This window comes from Perissodus microlepis, chromosome 9, assembly GCF_051167445.1.
Source record: "Perissodus microlepis isolate ML-2025 ecotype Zambia chromosome 9, ASM5116744v1, whole genome shotgun sequence".
Lineage (NCBI taxonomy): Eukaryota > Metazoa > Chordata > Actinopteri > Cichliformes > Cichlidae > Perissodus > Perissodus microlepis.
Genome location: NC_140469.1, coordinates 10,279,960 through 10,297,456, shown reverse-complemented (window position 1 = coordinate 10,297,456; position 17,497 = coordinate 10,279,960). Strand labels below are relative to the sequence as shown.

The 17,497-nt window shown below is 44.1% G+C and overlaps 4 protein-coding genes across 4 annotated transcripts; 2 read left to right on the top strand and 2 right to left on the bottom strand.

Annotated features, from left to right (window-relative positions):
• The first annotated feature begins 1,548 nt into the window (after positions 1–1,548).
• LOC146380023 (cystatin-A5-like) lies at positions 1,549–2,395 on the top strand. The gene is made up of 3 exons (XM_084938967.1): positions 1,549–1,693; positions 1,798–1,893; positions 2,065–2,395. Exons 1-3 carry the CDS (start codon positions 1,619–1,621, stop codon positions 2,224–2,226), a joined length of 333 nt encoding a protein of 110 aa, XP_084795093.1. The 5' UTR covers positions 1,549–1,618; the 3' UTR covers positions 2,227–2,395.
• Positions 2,396–5,362: 2,967 nt separating this feature from the next.
• Positions 5,363–9,761, bottom strand: LOC146380022 (uncharacterized). Its single transcript, XM_084938966.1, has 2 exons — positions 6,162–9,761; positions 5,363–5,449 (listed from the first exon to the last, which is right to left on the bottom strand). Exon 1 carries the CDS (start codon positions 9,759–9,761, stop codon positions 7,635–7,637), a length of 2,127 nt encoding a protein of 708 aa, XP_084795092.1. The 3' UTR covers positions 5,363–5,449; positions 6,162–7,634.
• Positions 9,762–10,001: 240 nt separating this feature from the next.
• Positions 10,002–13,732, bottom strand: LOC146380021 (uncharacterized). The gene is made up of 2 exons (XM_084938965.1): positions 13,267–13,732; positions 10,002–12,650 (listed from the first exon to the last, which is right to left on the bottom strand). Exon 2 carries the CDS (start codon positions 12,378–12,380, stop codon positions 10,002–10,004), a length of 2,379 nt encoding a protein of 792 aa, XP_084795091.1. The 5' UTR covers positions 12,381–12,650; positions 13,267–13,732.
• Positions 13,733–13,924: 192 nt separating this feature from the next.
• LOC146380020 (cystatin-A1-like) lies at positions 13,925–14,755 on the top strand. The gene is made up of 3 exons (XM_084938968.1): positions 13,925–14,180; positions 14,286–14,387; positions 14,532–14,755. The coding sequence occupies exons 1-3, from the start codon at positions 14,106–14,108 to the stop codon at positions 14,658–14,660; spliced, it is 306 nt and encodes a 101-aa protein (XP_084795094.1). The 5' UTR covers positions 13,925–14,105; the 3' UTR covers positions 14,661–14,755.
• Positions 14,756–17,497: the final 2,742 nt, after the last annotated feature.

The window sequence follows — 17,497 nt, the reverse complement described above, 5'->3', positions numbered from 1 at the left end:
TGGCCTCTTGTTGTCTTACATTTACAGATAAGCATGTGGAGAGTCTCCTACAAACCTACTTCTAAGTTTATAACAATTATGAGTTTTATTAAAGGTACAAGCATCAGCAACCCCCAACTGTAGCTTCCTGTCTCCTTTTATGGCAGGCAGACCCCCAGTGTCCATAAATTCCTTTCTCTCTAAACAATTACACACACTCTCAGGCTACAGCAAAACCAAACTGAAACACAGAGACAAATCCTTTCCTATTCATCTGATCTAAACAAATTTAACACATCATATTATAATAATTATTTTCTTGTACTCACAACACACACACACGGTGGGGCCATTGTAAGTTCATGGGAGACGTTAAACAGCTAGTGAGACTCCTTCTGCTTATCAGGGATGTAAATCTGTAGGTGTCAGCTAGGCAGAAAACAAGGTCATAATTCTCTCTGTGTGAGGGAGAAGGTTTTAAGGATGGTGCTGGAGGTATAGCAGTCTATTTATCTTAATTAAGCAGTCTTAATTTACACAAAGGTCAAGGACCAAACAGAGTGAGAGACAAATAAGAGGAAAAGACAAACTCTCTAACAAAAGAAAGAAAATTATGCTTATTAATAGAATTTCTGGAGTTATTAAACATTTCCTGATCCTCAGTGTTGAACACACAGCATTGTTTTTATGTATTCTTGACTGCAGGTTCATGTCAGAGAAACCAGTAACCTTCATCTGCTGGTGTGGAAAATGCTTACATGTGAAGGGGGAAAAGTCAGTTCAGCTTTGTCTGATCCTGAGCGGTAGAGCCGTAACATGATACTGTAGGATTGCTTCGTTAAAAGGGAAGTGTGGCTTTCAAAAATGAAAAGAAAGACCAGTGAAAATGAAACTCATATAAAAATGAAACTCATGAAAGAAACTGCTTGACCTTCCTAGTATTCGTTAGGTTACCTCATTTCTATCAGAAAATAATGCGTAAAATCATCGAGTCTCAGTAATTTATTGAAACTCCAAATTCTACAAAGGTCATTGTGTCATTTCTTTTAATTTCTTTAAGTAGTCTTCACGAATAGTTCTCCAGGCTTCATGAAGGATATCTTTGAATATTGGCTGCCTTCTCTTCTGTTCACTGTGAAGATGATGCCACGTTCATTCAATAATGTTGAGGTCTGGTCCATGACTGATAGTGTCTCGCTGTGTGTTTTTCTATCCAGGTTTTACTGCATTGACAGTGGAAGCTGTTCTCCAACACCACTGGGTGAAATACAGCCCCAAACCATGACAGAGCCTCCACCATATTTCAAAGATGGCTGCAGACACTCACTGTTGTACCTTTGTCCTGGCTGATTCCATAAATGATGACAATTTGAACCAGAAATTCAAAATTTGGATCCGTCATTACATCAGACATGTTGGGACTGATTTTGGGTGCAGTCCTCGTGTAATTTGGCATACATATTTTCTAGTTGAGTAACAATGATGTGAGGGCAGTGGTTACACAGTTAGCCCCACCCTTTACTTACTGTTTCTGGGTTTGTTATCCAGTATAAATATGTGTGTCAGCCACCTGTATTGAACATTAGAGACACCTAAAAGCAAACATTTACATCTCTGTTTATTTCGGCAGACCTTCAGAATGGCTGGCATCGTATGCGGAGGATGGACAGAAACACAGAAAGCTCATAAGGAAATTCAGAAGATCTGTGATAATGTGAGTTTCAAGTTACTTTGATTTTTCAGAGCCTCTATGCACAAAAATCTTTGCTTTGAATTTCAGTCTGATTGTATTGTAAATTGTATGTTATTTAAACAAAGGTCAAAAACCAACTAGAGGCACATGAGAATTTTGTGGAATATCATGCTGTGAAGTACAGGAGTCAGCGCGTGGCAGGAACAAACTATGTCATCAAGGTAATTATTACTGTGAAAATCATTACACGTGTTTTTCACATCATTGAAGGAGAAGAAGAAAAGCTGCTTATTGACAGAGTTTTTTGTGACATCCATGTGTGTTATTAAAATGTAAATCTGAGATTCCTCAGTGTTGAACACACAGCATGGTTTTCCCTGCTTTGACTGCAGGTTCATGTTGGCGGAACCAGTTACCTTCATCTGATGGTGTTCCAAGAGCTTGCATGTAATGGAGGAAAAGACGTCCTGACTGGAGTAGAACAGCATCACCACAAAGACGATCCCCTTGAACCTTTCACACCAAAGCTTACCTACTCTATCGTCAAAATGTAATATGTTATTATCATTTTATTGTAATAACATTCCTGTGAACTTTAATGTTATACTGAGAATACAATTACATATACAGGAATGAAGACAGAGATGGTACAATGTATACTTTAGAAGTGGGTGAAGTTGAATAAGTAGATTCACACATGAATAATAAAGAAATTATCAAATATTTTGGGTTAATCAGTTTCTTGACAGTAAAGTCATATTTGGTGCTGATACTGTGAATAAATCCCTTACAAACACTAAGAGGACATGGAAAATGAAAAAAAAAAAAAAACCTGAGGAAAGAAAAAGAAAACAAACATGATAATGTTCATCTTGGTGTGGAAAAAAAAGGAAGTGACTTAATAAACAAAGAGCACTCAGAGAATGCAAACCTCCACCAAGGCAGTTCACTCTCTGTATTTACTTTAAGTGAATAGTATTTTATTTAGCATATAGTATATTAGGGCTTTTTGTTGTCGTTGTTCTTCTTCTTCTTCTTCTTTATAAAGGTAATTTAAGAAGTTTGTAATGCAGCAAAAATCAAATAAGGGAAGCATGACAGATGTCTACTTTGATTCCATAAACATTATGTAGGAGCAGTTAATGCAATAACAGGTATTGATTTGTAAAGATCGTAGTGTCACGTCTGCTAAGTCTGCTGAGACTTGGAGACCACAAGGAGAGATAAACAGACCACCTGACAAGAATCAAAGGAAAACACAGCCAATATATAGACAGAGCGTAATGAGGGAATACACAACAGGAGGGAGGCAAAGCTGTTTCTAACCTGACATGACGGGACAAGGGGAAGCAAAACTCAAAACGATTCACATTCAAAGTAAAACAGGAACCAAGAGACATTCACAAAGACGCTCACGTGACACTGAGACATGGAGACGTGACTGACTGGGGCAGTGGTTCCCAAACTTTTTCTGCTGGGCCCCCCTTTGTTTTACAAGAAAAATGTTCGCGCCCCCCGCCCCCTTCTCGCGCACGCACACGTACACACACAAACACATCCTCCAACCACACACACCCATATTTTGCTCCATTGCGGTTTATTTCACACCTCAAACATTTAGTAAACAATTAAGCAAATACAAGTAATCTGCAATAAACGACAGGTAGTAAGAAAATAAACTACTAACTCTTTTTCGCTACGTCCGCACCTACACGGGTATTTTTGAAAACGCAGCTGTTTCGTCCACACGTAAACGGCGTTTGGAATCACCGACAACTGAGATTTTTTTAAACTCCTTTTTTCTTTTACGTGTGGACGAGGAATACAGAGTTCGTCACGCAACGTCAAAGGCATGTGCCTTTTTTCACATCACGCTGTGCGCCACGTTATTGTTTACATGAGATGAATTGCAGAATGGCAGATAGAGACAAAATACTGTTAATCTGACTATCTTCAGGTTTTACACGCTTACATACACACGCAGTTACTGTCCCTCCATTTAGAAAGGCAGAGGCGTCGCGGTGTGATTATTTTACGTGTAGTTGGGTTTTTTTTTCATGTGTAATAATATTCAACATTTTTCAAAAAATGCCTCTCTGTGCAAAATGGGTTTAAAAACATAAACAACTGTAGGATACTGTTAGTCTGTGATTTGAACAGCCCAGCGCTGCTCCCGACACAGGGGAAACTAATTCTGCAGCGGAGACCTACCTCGGCACTTGTGCAGGTGAAGCCAAAGGGAAGATATGGTTCAGCATATTTTCTAGTCTTTGGCTTAGAATGAAGTTGGTTTGGAAACATATTCAGCGATGCTTCATCTCCTGCTTTGCGTTTCTGTGGGCGCCCCGTGCTAGCAGTGTCCAAGCGTTTTGTTTTTTTCCCTCCTTTTCATTCCGAGCCCCCCCCCCTGCAATGGCTCTGTGCCCCTCCTAGGGGGCGGGCCCCACACTTTGGGAAGGTCTGGACTAGGGGAACAGAGGGAACAAGAAACACGGAGACAAGAGTAACTAAACGTGGAACACAGGGATGGCACAGAAAACTAGAAATTCTAAATAATAATGAGAACAAAGCCTATTAATAATTTAAAAACACAAAACATTGGGTCACCGACTCATGACACATAGATTACACAGTTAGTACTGTGACTTTGCTTTTCAAAATCTTATTATCTTATAAATGATTATTGTGTATTTCTTATTGTCTTAACTACCTGCTGGGATTCAGAACTGATGTCATCGTGCTGTGAATGTCAAAAATGTTTCACCCCATCAAGTTTTTGGCACCATGGTGTCAGTTTGGAACGTCCCAGATACACAAAGATAAACAAAAATGTCAGAACACACAAAGTACTTATGGTGGCAGATTTCCTTTCCTTTCCTTTCAATGGTCAAGGACCAAACAGAGTGAGAGACAAGTAAGAGGAAAAGACAAACTATCTAACAAAAGAAAGAAAATTATGCTTATTAATAGAATTTCTGGAGTTATTTAAAAATTTCCTGATCCTCAGTGTTGAACACACAGCATTGTTTTTATTTATTCCTGACAGCAGGAATGAGCTGGTGCCACCTCCTGGTAAGTTTTCAGTGCTTATACAGCATAAATATATGTAATAACCATCTGGGATTAAACAACTGAGACACACAGACAGATGATAAGTATTTTGTTACTGTAGTAATTTTCAGGTTTTCGTACTTTAATTATATTTTTCTGACTACTTTTTACTTTTACTGCCTACACAATAAAATACGTGTAGTGTGTACTCCTTACACTTTCAAAACAGATTTGTTGAATGTCTTTTTTATTTTACATCACCACAAGCGTTCAAACATCAGTTTGAGCCTACACAAGGAAGTATCCATCACCAGGGCTATAAAAAGAGATGAAAGAGGTTAAATTGGGAGCAATCCAGAATGGCGTATTTAGTACAGATTTTCATAGGCTGTGCTCTCAGTACTTCAGCAGCCAGCACTGTGGTCAAGTGAACTGTCATTTATGAGCTGCAGAGAAGCCTCCTGCTATGTAGCGTTTATGCACTTCTCACTTGAATCTGACTGTAGTGGAGATATCAAAGATAGGCACGGCTGTGGCACTGATTCAGTCTTTGAGCACTACGGTCACCGCGGTGTGTCGGCCAGAACACCACTTAAGGCCAAATTGTCCCAGAATATGAAAGAAGGAGGGAGCTTGAGGTTCCGTTTGAGGCACTTTATTGTCACCACTCAATTTCTGGGGCTGTAAACACAGCGGGTGTACATAAGTGTGTGTGTGTGTGGTTTCCTACAAAGGAAATAAACAAGGGAAATAACGATAATTAAAGAGAATAGACAAGTCAAATACTCAAATATAAACATAATACAACATAGTTAACATAATCACATATAAAGATCAGAAAAATATAATACACTTCAAACTGCTCACACTATGCAACTAAATAGCATTAGTTCGAGGTTAAGCAACCGTCAGTACACAGGAACTACTTCCGGTAGTTGTACAAAATAAAAGCACCCCCCATTATAATCCGCTATAATGCTCGTTGGTGATAAGACCCACCACTGTAGTGCCGTCTGCAAACTTTACAATGATGTTGGAGTTTCTAGTGGCCCCCATTATAATCCTCTTATTGTGAAGGGGAAGCGGGACGCTATACTTCCGGTCAAACTACGTTCGCTATTTTATTAATCCACGTACCTAATTGTTCGCTACAAACTCCGCTACTTCAAAGTAAACAATCACAAGCATCACATACAACATACAGAGAAGGTCTGATAACACAGGAATGACATTATGGACATATGAGCGACCGTACATGCGTCAACAAAGCTAAACCGGGGTAAGCTAACAACATAAATTAGCATATGAAATGAGGGTGAACTCACGCGTTGCGTGCGTGGCCTACCAGTCCAACTACGGACTACATTAGCTCCTAAATGGTAACATACTACAGTACTGACACAAACAAAGGCAAAATACAACACAGGTCACTACTTACTTGTCATTTACGCACACCTAACATTCCCCAGGAATCAGTGCACCCCCTCCGGACCAGCACTGCTCATCCGACATTAAACTGCCCACCTTACTAACCGGATGATGTCACTAGAAGGTGGGCTGGCCCAAACTGACAGAAGACTGGCTATTACATGAACTTATAAACACCAGTAAAACTATCCTATGAACTTTGGGACCTTTTATACAGCCGCCCCCAAATGTATGTAAGACATTTGCTCATCAATAAGGCAACAAAGTTCTAGGGTTGTGGTGAGTTCGACGCAGAGCTGTCCTCATCTTCTCCAGAGGGCAGCGCCGGGAGGACAACCAGTCTGTCAACTGGCCGAGTGTAGACTCTCTCCTTCACCTTCACGTCAGCTGACCCGATGCGTCCATCAGGGCTAGAATGAGTTTTAATCACCCTCCCCACAGGCCAGAGAGCCCTGGGAAGCTGTGGATCAGCGATCATCACCACAGAGTCCTTAGCCCAATCAGCCGCCGTTGTTTGCCACTTCTGGCGAGTCTGCAGACTGGGAATGTACTGACGGATGAAACGTGACCAGAAATGGTCAGCCAAAACCTGGGAGTGCTTCCAGCGACGGCGACTGAGGAGCTCACTCTCTGGGTATACTATCTGAGGTAGCGATCCATCCGGCCGCCCCATCAGAAGAACATTTGGAGTCACTGGATCTGCATCTCTGGCATCGGAAGACACATAACCCAGGGGTTTACTATTGAGTATCCCTTCCACTTCGATGAGTACAGTGCGAAGCACTTCTTCTGGAACTGACTGAGCACCAACGGTGGCATAGAGGGCATACTTAACCGACCGGATCTCCCTTTCCCATGCTCCCCCAAAGTGTGGGGCACCTTGGGGATTAAAGCGGAAGCTGATCCTCTGGGGTGCTAGAAGCTGTTGTAGTTCCGGGGCCATCTTCAGAAAGGTCTCACGCAGTTCCCTCTCACCTCGCCTGAAGTTGGTCCCCTGGTCTGAAAACAACTCGGCAGGTGTTCCTCTACGGGCGACGAATCGCCGAAGAGCCATCAGGAATGCATCTGCATCAATGGTGTTAAGAACATCCAAGTGGACTGCCCTGGTGGTAAGGCACTTGAATATGACTCCCCATCTCTTTTCAATACGCCGACCAACCTTGACCTCAAACGGCCCGAAGCAGTCCATTCCCGTAGAGTAGAAAGCCGGTTTATATAGACGTAGCCGGGCTGCTGGCAGGTCTGCCATCCTTGGCACTGTAGGCCTAGCTCTCCACCTTTGACAATCAGCACAGAGGTGTTGGTAGCGCCGGACAGCTTCACGCCCTCGCAGAATCCAGTAGGAGCGCCGAAGTTCTGCGAACACCCGCTCCGGGCCAGGATGATGGAGGCGGCGGTCAAAGTCGTGGATCAGGAGTTTGGTCACTGGATGGCTTGGGTCTAGGATAATCGGATGGAGTGTCTCCAGAGCCAAATCTTCAGATCAACGAAGTCGTCCTCCAACACAAATGAGCTGTCTGGTCTCATCCACCTCGGGTGACAGAGAGAGAAGACGACTGCTCCTGGGAACTGGCTTACCGACTTTCAACAGGTTGTACTCCTCCAGGAAACTATCCATCTGGGCCCTCTGTAGGATCAGCCTCTCCGCCTTGCGATAGTCTTCAACAGTGGGATGACCATCTGGTTGGGCCGCCCCATGTAGCTCCCGCGCTGTAACCTCTAACATCTCACTCCAGGTTCTGTAGCGGCTCAAATCTGAAGTTGGCTGACCTGACGGAGTAGTTGCTGTGGTCCCACAGAACACAGCCTTCCGCAGCTCCGAGGCATCTCCATCTTGGTCAACCGTGAGATCCTCTGGCCAGGAGTCTGGACTGCGCAGGAGAAAGGATGGTCCTTGGCTCCATCTATTTGGTACAGTGAGCTCCTTCAGCTTCTTCCCACGTGTCACATCGTCGGCTGGATTCCTTCCAGAGTCGACGTATCTCCAGGAGTGCCTGTCTGTCAGCTCTTGTATCTCGGCTACACGAGTGCCCACGAAGACCTTAAATCGGCAGGATTCAGACCTCAGCCAGGTCAGCCCTGTTGTAGAATCAGACCAGTCGATTCTAAGGGTGAGCTCCCTTTCCAGCACTTGTGAGAGCTGTGCCCCAGTGAGTGCAGCACAGAGCTCCAATCGGGGCATGGAGTGGAACCGCTTAGGGGCAACCCTGGAACGGGCCACCAAAAATGACAGATGCACTTCACCATTTCTGCCAGTGGTCCGGAGGTAAGCTACTGAGCCATAAGCTTCTTCAGAGGCATCACAAAATATGTGCACCTCTCTCTGACAGCCGAAGGGGTCCACTTCCTTAGGCACATATGGTCGGGGAAGAGTAATTTTAGGTAGAAATTGCAGCTCCTCCTCCCAGGCTGTCCACTGCTGCATAAGCTCCTGAGGTAGGTGTGGATCATCCCAACCCCTTTGCTTGTCCCAAAGATGGCGGATGATTACCTTCGCTCTGGTTGTGTAGGGTAAGATGAACCCTAGGGGGTCGTACTGGCTGGCCAGGACCTTGTAGATATTGCGCATCGTGGGGACTGCATATGGAACTTGACGATGCTTGTAGCCTAGGGCATCTGTGTGGAATAGCCAACTCAATCCCAGGGTAGATTCTGGGGTATCTACCTTGTTCTGGGCCAGCCATAGCTCCACACTAGCGGAGCAGCTCTCTTCTGGTAAATGACTGATGACGTCACGTTCATTGCTGGCCCACTGTCGTAGGTCAAACCCTGCTGAGGCTAGGATGGCCCGTAACTTGTCGACAAGGTTCCTTGCCTCTTCCACGGTGGGGAAACTCTGAAGGCAGTTGTCCACATAAAAACACCTTTCGACTGAGAGTCTCACGTCATCATCTGGCTGGCTGTTATCCATGACATGACGCTGCAGGGCAAATGTGGCACAGCAGGGGCTACACGTGGTTCCGAACGGGAGCACCCGCCACTCGTAGACTGCTGGAGGGCTCTCGTCGCTGATGTCTCGCCAGAGAAATCTGAGCAGGGCACGATCTTCTGGTAAGAGATGAACCTGGTGGAACATGCCTTTAATGTCCCCACTCACTGCAACTGCATGCTCTCGGAAGCGTAATAGGACTCCCAGAAGCGACGCACCTAAGGTGGGCCCAGGCAGCAGGTAGTCATTCAAGTTCTGTCCTCTGTACTGAAATGAGCAGTTGAAAACCAATCGGTTCTTGCCATTATGGCTCACCATGTGATGAGGGATGTACCACGCCTCCTGACCTTCTGTCACAGGTGTCCCAGAGCCACATTTAATGATGGAGCCAGCCTTGATAAGCTTCTCCATCTCCACCTTGTAGGCTTCAGCTCGTTCTGGGTCTTTGGCCAGCCTTCTCTCCACACCCCGTAGACTTGGCATGACGGCGTCTTTAGTTGCCTGCAGTAGAGGTCTCCCCTTCCGGCGAAGCAGTGGGGTGGCATAGCGACGTATGCCTTCAACCTCTATTCGGACAGTTCTGGTCTCCAGAATGCGTATGGCTTCTTGGTCTTGCCTTGAACGAGTAACAAGCTTCTCGTTTCGGAATGGAACGATGTCGACCTGCCAGTTTCTCCACATGTTTCATTAACTCACTGACCTGAGGTGCTACAGTCGTCAGTAAGCACTGCTGCGGTTGGGTAAGCTGGCCAACTATACTTGCTGGCCCTTGTAGCGCCCAACCTAGCCTGGTACGAATAGCAGCAGGCCCTCCTGGAGGTCCCAGCCTGACTGGTTCAACGGGGGTAACCAGATGGGGATGGTCACTGCCAATGAGTAGCAAAGGTTTCAAATTTAATAAGGTGTGGATCGGAAGGCCAATCAGGTGCTTATACCTGTCTCTGAGTTGCTCCATGGGATAAGTGCAAGTCCGATGCGTGCAGCAGTGAAGGCCCCAGCAATCTTGAACCTGGTCCTGGGCCTTGATGGAGAAGAAACAGAGAACGACACTGACTCACCTCTGAGAGTCTGCACGTCCTGCCTAATCGTGCGCAGTGGGACATCCTCTGCGATCCCTTGCATGCCTAACTTCTCGGCAGCCTCCGGCAGAAGCAATGTCCTCTCTGACCCGTCATCCAGTACAGCGTAAGTGCTGATTGTTCGCTTGCCATAATGAATGCAGACTTTGACGATCTTTAGAAGGACTTTGCAGCCTTCAGTGGGTCTGTCTAGATACAGGACGTCGGTCGCTGCCTTCGAGTCACCGCTCACCACCGCTGTTGTTAGTGACCCTTTAGGTGTTCTAACATTGACATCATGCAGTACCTGCAGGTGCTTCCCTTGGCAGAGGCTGCACGTCTTCCTCAGATTGCACTGGGCCGCCTGGTGTGACCGTGCGCAGCGCCAGCACCTCTTGTTACTCTTTATCCACTCTGTTAGCTGGTCCTTTGTCAACTTGGATACCATTGTGCACTGACTGAGATAGTGCTCTTCTGTGTTACAGAATGGACAGTATGGCTTGTTCTTACTGGCCACACCACCTGGCCTCACAGCCTGTGGCTTTGTCGGTACCTCCTTAGCACCATGAAGGACTGTGATGGATCTCTTACCCTGGCGCACCTCAGGCCTGGGCCACTGTTTCTCCTTTGTCCCTTTCACTGCTAGCTGCCCTTCAGAGTCTTGGCACCAGGACTCGTACTTAAGCCACCCTGCGAGATCTGCCAAGGTATGCATCCTCACACCTTGTTGGAACATGCAGCGGCGGAACTCTGCTCTCTGCTCGGGGGATAGTTTACTAAGCAGACGAGCAACATGTGAACCACAGTGTAGTTCCACTTCTCCTTCTGGGCCTAGTGTCCTTAACATCCCCACAAGTGACTGTATCTGGAGGGCAAATCTCTCAAATGCTGAGACGTCTCCACGTCTGATGTCAGGTGAGTCCATCATCGCAGCAATACGCCTCAGCACTATCTGATGTGGCTGGCCGAATTTGTCATTGAGGGCCTCCATAGTATCAGTGAAGGGTGTGGTAGAGTTGAGGTAAGCATCGGCTATTAATCTGGCCTCCTCTAGGTGCAGGTGATCAACCAACACTTGATACTTGAACAGCTCAGTCGCGTCCTCAGGTAGAAGATTCCCCAATGCCATCTTAAGCCTAGCAAACTCACTAGGGTCTCGACTTGAGAAGTTGGGAATTGTTGGGCGGGGACCACGGTAAACTGTCTCTGAGGTGATAGGAGTCCTGCCCGGATTCGGTCTGTCCGGCAGTGGCTGTGGAGAGGACAGATTGAACTGCTGCTCAGGGGATGCTGGATTACAGTCATGCTCAGTCTTACTGTCCCCATAAGCGGCGCGCGGATGCTTGGACCCACCCAGTGGGAAACTGCCTGAGCGAGGTGGAAGATGAACCGGCTTGAACCAAGGAGATGAATTATGGGAGGCTTTATCTGGAAACCTGAGAGCTGGTGGAGGATCTGATGACAGACTCTGTCCTGGGTGGTCCACGACCATATTAGCAGGTGGGATTGCCATTGCCTCTGTCTTAATGGCTGGAAACACACATGCATCTTGGTGATGGGGGTTCAACACTGGTGGGTCACTAGGCAGTGGTGCTTCCTCAATTGGATCTGGCCACGGTGGTGGGGCAGGCCAGTCATCATCCTCCTCCATCTCTGGTGCATCACCCGGTAGCGGTGACTGCATTAACTTACTGGTTTGGAGAGAAGATAGGCCCTGCATGCTCTGGACAGCTTCCACTAACTGTCTCATTTCTGCCCGCAGTGCCTTGAGTTCGACCAGATCTGAGGACATACGTTGCTGGGTCTGCTGGATGAGGTGGCGCTCCTGACGGATATCCTCTAACTCTGCACTTATTTCCTTATTTGGATGTGTATAGGGGAGCACGAAGGGTAGAGGAGTAGAGTGATCATAGGCTTGTTCCCCATGCCATCTCTCTGGATACAGCTGGGGGGCTAGCTGATTCTCCTGGATGTGCTGTTGGCTCTGAGCTCCATAGCGCGAGGCCGTCTCATGGAGAATAGCATCCCGCCTCCACTGAGGGCTGGCTAGGTTGCAGCTAAAGGGGGAAATGAGGGAGGTCATCCTGGCCTTGTCCTCTTGGTGTCTGAGCTCTACATCCTCTCTATATGCCTGGCTAATGTAGCCTGGGTACTCCACCTCATAATCTGCATAGCGCACAGGTGGGCGAGCATGTCGTTTGGGGCGTGCGCCACGAGCCTCGTACTCTGGGCCTGATTCCATCTCTGAGGCAAACCTAGTGCCTCCGGCTCGAAGGACCAATTAATGTAGTGGAGATATCAAAGATAGGCACGGCTGTGGCACTGATTCAGTCTTTGAGCACTACGGTCACCCCGGTGTGTCGGCCAGAACACCACTTAAGGCCAAATTGTCCCAGAGTATGAAAGAAGGAGGGAGCTTGAGGTTCCGTTTGAGGCACTTTATTGTCACCACTCAATTTCTGGGGCTGTAAACACAGCGGGTGTACATAAGTGTGTGTGTGTGTGTGGTTTCCTACAAAGGAAATAAACAAGGGAAATAACGATAATTAAAGAGAATAGACAAGTCAAATACTCAAATATAAACATAATACAACATAGTTAACATAATCACATATAAAGATCAGAAAAATATAATACACTTCAAACTGCTCACACTATGCAACTAAATAGCATTAGTTCGAGGTTAAGCAACCGTCAGTACACAGGAACTACTTCCGGTAGTTGTACAAAATAAAAGCGCCCCCATTATAATCCTCTTATTGTGAAGGGGAAGCGGGACGCTATACTTCCGGTCAAACTACGTTCGCTATTTTATTAATCCACGTACCTAATTGTTCGCTACAAACTCCGCTACTTCAAAGTAAACAATCACAAGCATCACATACAACATACAGAGAAGGTCTGATAACACAGGAATGACATTATGGACATATGAGCGACCGTACATGCGTCAACAAAGCTAAACCGGGGTAAGCTAACAACATAAATTAGCATATGAAATGAGGGTGAACTCACGCGTTGCGTGCGTGGCCTACCGCTCCAACTACGGACTACATTAGCTCCTAAATGGTAACATACTACAGTACTGACACAAACAAAGGCAAAATACAACACAGGTCACTACTTACTTGTCATTTACACACACCTAACATTCCCCAGGAATCAGTGCACCCCCTCCGGACCAGCACTGCTCATCCGACATTAAACTGCCCACCTTACTAACCGGATGATGTCACTAGAAGGTGGGCTGGCCCAAACTGACAGAAGACTGGCTATTACATGAACTTATAAACACCAGTAAAACTATCCTATGAACTTTGGGGCCTTTTATACACTGACAAATCATCAGAACAGTTTGTACTTTTTTCAGTCACAATTTGAGATTGCTCACTTTTCGGAATACTGTCCAGCATTGCATTAATGTTTTCAATCGTATATTCTAATATGTATGAAAGAGCAATTAAACTAACACACTGTAAGAGGTTTACCTGCAACAAATAGAAATACATGGTCTCAGTCTTGTGTCACAGCTGTTCATCCAAATTTCCCTTCCACGCACATCCCAAGGATGCTCTGCTGGACTTGGACTGTGGCATGGTGACTATGGAGGCTGTTAAGTAAAATGTTTTGATGAGTCTGTGCGAAATGTAGCCTGCACACAATCCTAGTAAATCAACAGTGACTGAAATACTCACATGCTTCTGACATCAATGGCCATGCCACGCTTAGACATCTTCTTCCTTATTCTGATGCTCAGTTCAACCTTCAGCAGGCTGTCTTGGCCATGTCTACATGCCTTTGAGTTGCTGCTGATGTAAAGACTGATTCCTCTGACAAGTAGTGGAACAGGTGTACCTAATAAAAAGGTTGCCAAATGTAAGTAGTGTGACTTTACTGGACTATACAGTAGTTGGAGCTGTGTTATCAGATTTTTATATTTTACTCTTTATTTGAACAAACCTTCAGAATGGCTAAAGTGTTAAGTGGAGGATTCACAGAGACGATCCCTGCCACTCCAGAGATCTGGAAGATCTGTAATCAGGTGAGCTTTAGTCTACTTTAATTTTTTTGCAGTCTCTACACACAAAACTCTTCACTCTGAATTTCAGTCTGGATTCATATCAAATTTTATTTTATTCAAACAAAGGTCAAGAGCCAAGCAGAGCAAAGGACAAATAAGAAATGTGTGGCATTCCTTGCTCTTAAGTACAGGAGTCAGGTGGTAGCAGGAACAAACTATCTCATCAAGGTAAATATTACTGTCATATTCATTATACATGTTCTTCACATCATCCTGAAGAAAAATCCGAAAAGAAAAGCTATTTATGGACAGACCCGTTACATTGAACCTCAGTGTTAAACACAGTGTGGTTTTCACGTCTCTCCACTGCAGGTTCATGCTGGAGGAACCAGTTACCTTCATCTGCTGGTGTGGAGAAAGCTTCCATTTGAAGGAGGAAATGCCGTCCTGACTCGAGTACAAGAGCATCACAGCAAAGACGATCCCCTGTTACCTTTCTAATGTGAGCTTGTTTCAGCTCCCTTTAAAAATTTGCATTTGTTGTGTTTAAAGAAATTCACACATCCATATTCCTTTGAAGTCAAATGTTATGCATAGAATAACTTTATATTTACAGTACTTAAAACAGCTAATACAATGTTTACTTTATAACTGAGTGAAGCTGAATGAATAATTTCACAAGTAAATAATAAATGAATATTTATTGGGATAATCTGTTTGTCATTTATCATGTAATTAAATCACTTGCAATCAGTAAAAATGTGGAATGAGTCTTTAATCAAATACTAAGTGAGGTACACTTAATATTTGAATAAAAAGAGGAAAGTATGTGCGTTTGTGTGTGTGTGTGTGTGTGTGTGTGTCTATATATATATTTATATATATATAAATATGTAGATAAGATCAAAGTGTTTTTAGACAATAAATGTAAAGTATAACAGAGAATTTGATACTTTGATTTGATACTTTTACCCTCACTACATTTATTTCATAGCTCAGTTTTCTAGTTACTCAAAGATGAGAATTTAGATGTGAAACTTAATCTTTAAGTGACTAGTACTTTGAGAACGGCCATCAATTACACAATGAAGTTCATTTACGTACAGGTTATTGTATTAGTAATTCTATATTATACATAGAGACAGAATATGACACGAAGGGCTACTGACCACAGAAAAGTAAAAGGTAACTGGGCCTAAAGACTAACAGGAGAGAAACAATCTTTCTGTGATTCTATGATTTTTATTTCTGTGTTTTTGTGGTAATCTTGGATATCTTAGGTTGTCTCATTACTGTCATATATTGTCACGGCTGGGGAGCAGTCGTGTGGCGTATTGAAAAAAGGATCCAAAATGCAGGTACTGGCTGGGGTGCGAGTGAGTGTTTATTTACAGAGGTGATAAGGTGACAAAAACAGGAAGAGCAGAGCGGGGAGTAAACAAACCTAAACTGGGAAAACTAAAGAACAAAACTTAAACCAGACACTCACGGGAGGAGGAGCAAAATGCACAAAGAGAGATGGCAGAGAGACGCAGAATGAATACCGGGTAACATAGAATAATGCAGACTGACATGGAATTAAACAGACGACACGACAGAGAGCACAGGAAAACACAGGGCTTAAATACACGGGGAGTAATCAGGGAATGGGCCACAGGAGGGAGACACAGCTGGGAGAAATTAGGCTAACGAGACGGGGGAGTGGTAAAACTGAACACACTGACATGAGACATGAACTTTCAGAATAAAACAGGAAACTAACAGACACAAAGAACCAGACAGGACACTGAACTTGACAGGCAGACTCATAAGTAGACACAATAACACCATGGACAGACAGAGGGAACACAGAGAAGTGGGAGCAGGCAGGCAAAGAAGAGAAACCTAACAAATGGCAAATCACAACAGAATACATACTCGGAATGAACGAAAGCATAAGGAAACACAAAACACTGAGTCGGCAGGCTCAGGACCATGACATATATATACTATCATTAAAACATTTTCTTCTAACAGCTAACAGTGTCTCCAAAATATTTTAATAAATAAACAAATAATATAATAAAAAAATAATAAAAAAGGATGATAGACTCAAATGCATGACTTTTAACTTGTCTATTTTTTAGGCTGAACACTAGTGCTAATGTGACTTAGGTAAATGGTTTCAGGCTCTCCCCTCCTGTGTTTGAGAAATGCTCAGGATCAGAAAATGTGTGACTCACAGGTGCTATAGGTACGGCCACAGCTTCACTCTGAGCTCCATCTCCATAGAGTGCAGACAGTGATATCTGTTACTCCTTAAGACACAGGACAACAGTTTATTGAGATATTGTATTTTTTTATTTCATAATATGTACAACCCAATAGTTCTTCCCCACCTGTCTCAGGTCGCCTCCACTTAGGGAGATCCACTTAATGAGGTAAGACAATCCTCTGCTGTTCTGAGATGTCACACTCCTGCCTGCACATAGGTGGGTAAGACAGCAGAAAAGTCTTTGTTTATTTTTGTAATAAGTTAAGGAATTCAGTTAAGAACAGTGATTAAATAAATTGTTTCTTGCATTTTTGATTTAATGATTGTGTTTAGGATTATTTCAGAAACATGTTTACAGGATCTTTGTAAGCCTGTATTTACTTTAAAAGAAGGGAAGCACTTCTATAGAAAAGGTGACCCATTACAGATGAGTTCATAAAAAGTGTCACTGTCACTCTTTCTAGGCTCTGTCACTTTTTCTTTTTTACTGGAACAGCATGGTAAAGTAGGCCTAGGGTGCCATCTAGTGGCAGTCTGTTGTTACTACAACATATGAAATTGTGTTTCTATTGGAAATATAATTCAGCGCCACCGAGCCGCTCTCTCAGTTACAAACTGAACCTGTTTTTTAGACAGATAAATCACTAAACATAGTGAAGCTTTTGGTTTTGTAAAAGTGTTTCTTATTCAAAATGCATGTTGATTTTTATAAGGTTGAAGAGCAGTTAGCAGTGCATTCATGGACATCTTTAAACTATTAATTTAAGAATCTTTGGTCATGATGGCATGAACTAGAAACGTGAGCTCCAGGTGAGACTGCACAGAACAACAAGTGTCCTTAAATTGCATCAACTGATGACTTCTTACAATTTTATTCTACTGTGTGTTTTTATCATTGAATGTTTATGTCTTTGTGTACACATACTAACACAAGCTACTGTAACTTAGAGAAGCTCAGCAATATATTATTAAGTACACAAACAGTTCCAGGTGCTGGACTGTTTGAAGGCCCCACTTTGGATCATGTGAAAGACATTCAGTTTTTTGTTACAGGCATTGAAGGGTTAAACTTGGTAGAGCTGGT

Excerpts from the sequence above, each read along its gene's own strand:
- LOC146380023 (XM_084938967.1), top strand. The coding sequence starts at position 1,619 with ATGGCTGGCATCGTATGCGGAGGATGGACAGAAACACAGAAAGCTCAT. Across the intron at positions 1,694-1,797 it reads TTCAGAAGATCTGTGATAAT|GTCAAAAACCAACTAGAGGC; the intron begins GTGAGTTTCAAG and ends ATTTAAACAAAG. Across the intron at positions 1,894-2,064 it reads GAACAAACTATGTCATCAAG|GTTCATGTTGGCGGAACCAG; the intron begins GTAATTATTACT and ends CTTTGACTGCAG.
- LOC146380021 (XM_084938965.1), bottom strand. The coding sequence starts at position 12,380 with ATGGAATCAGGCCCAGAGTACGAGGCTCGTGGCGCACGCCCCAAACGA.
- LOC146380022 (XM_084938966.1), bottom strand. The coding sequence starts at position 9,761 with ATGTGGAGAAACTGGCAGGTCGACATCGTTCCATTCCGAAACGAGAAG.
- LOC146380020 (XM_084938968.1), top strand. The coding sequence starts at position 14,106 with ATGGCTAAAGTGTTAAGTGGAGGATTCACAGAGACGATCCCTGCCACT. Across the intron at positions 14,181-14,285 it reads TCTGGAAGATCTGTAATCAG|GTCAAGAGCCAAGCAGAGCA; the intron begins GTGAGCTTTAGT and ends ATTCAAACAAAG. Across the intron at positions 14,388-14,531 it reads GAACAAACTATCTCATCAAG|GTTCATGCTGGAGGAACCAG; the intron begins GTAAATATTACT and ends TCTCCACTGCAG.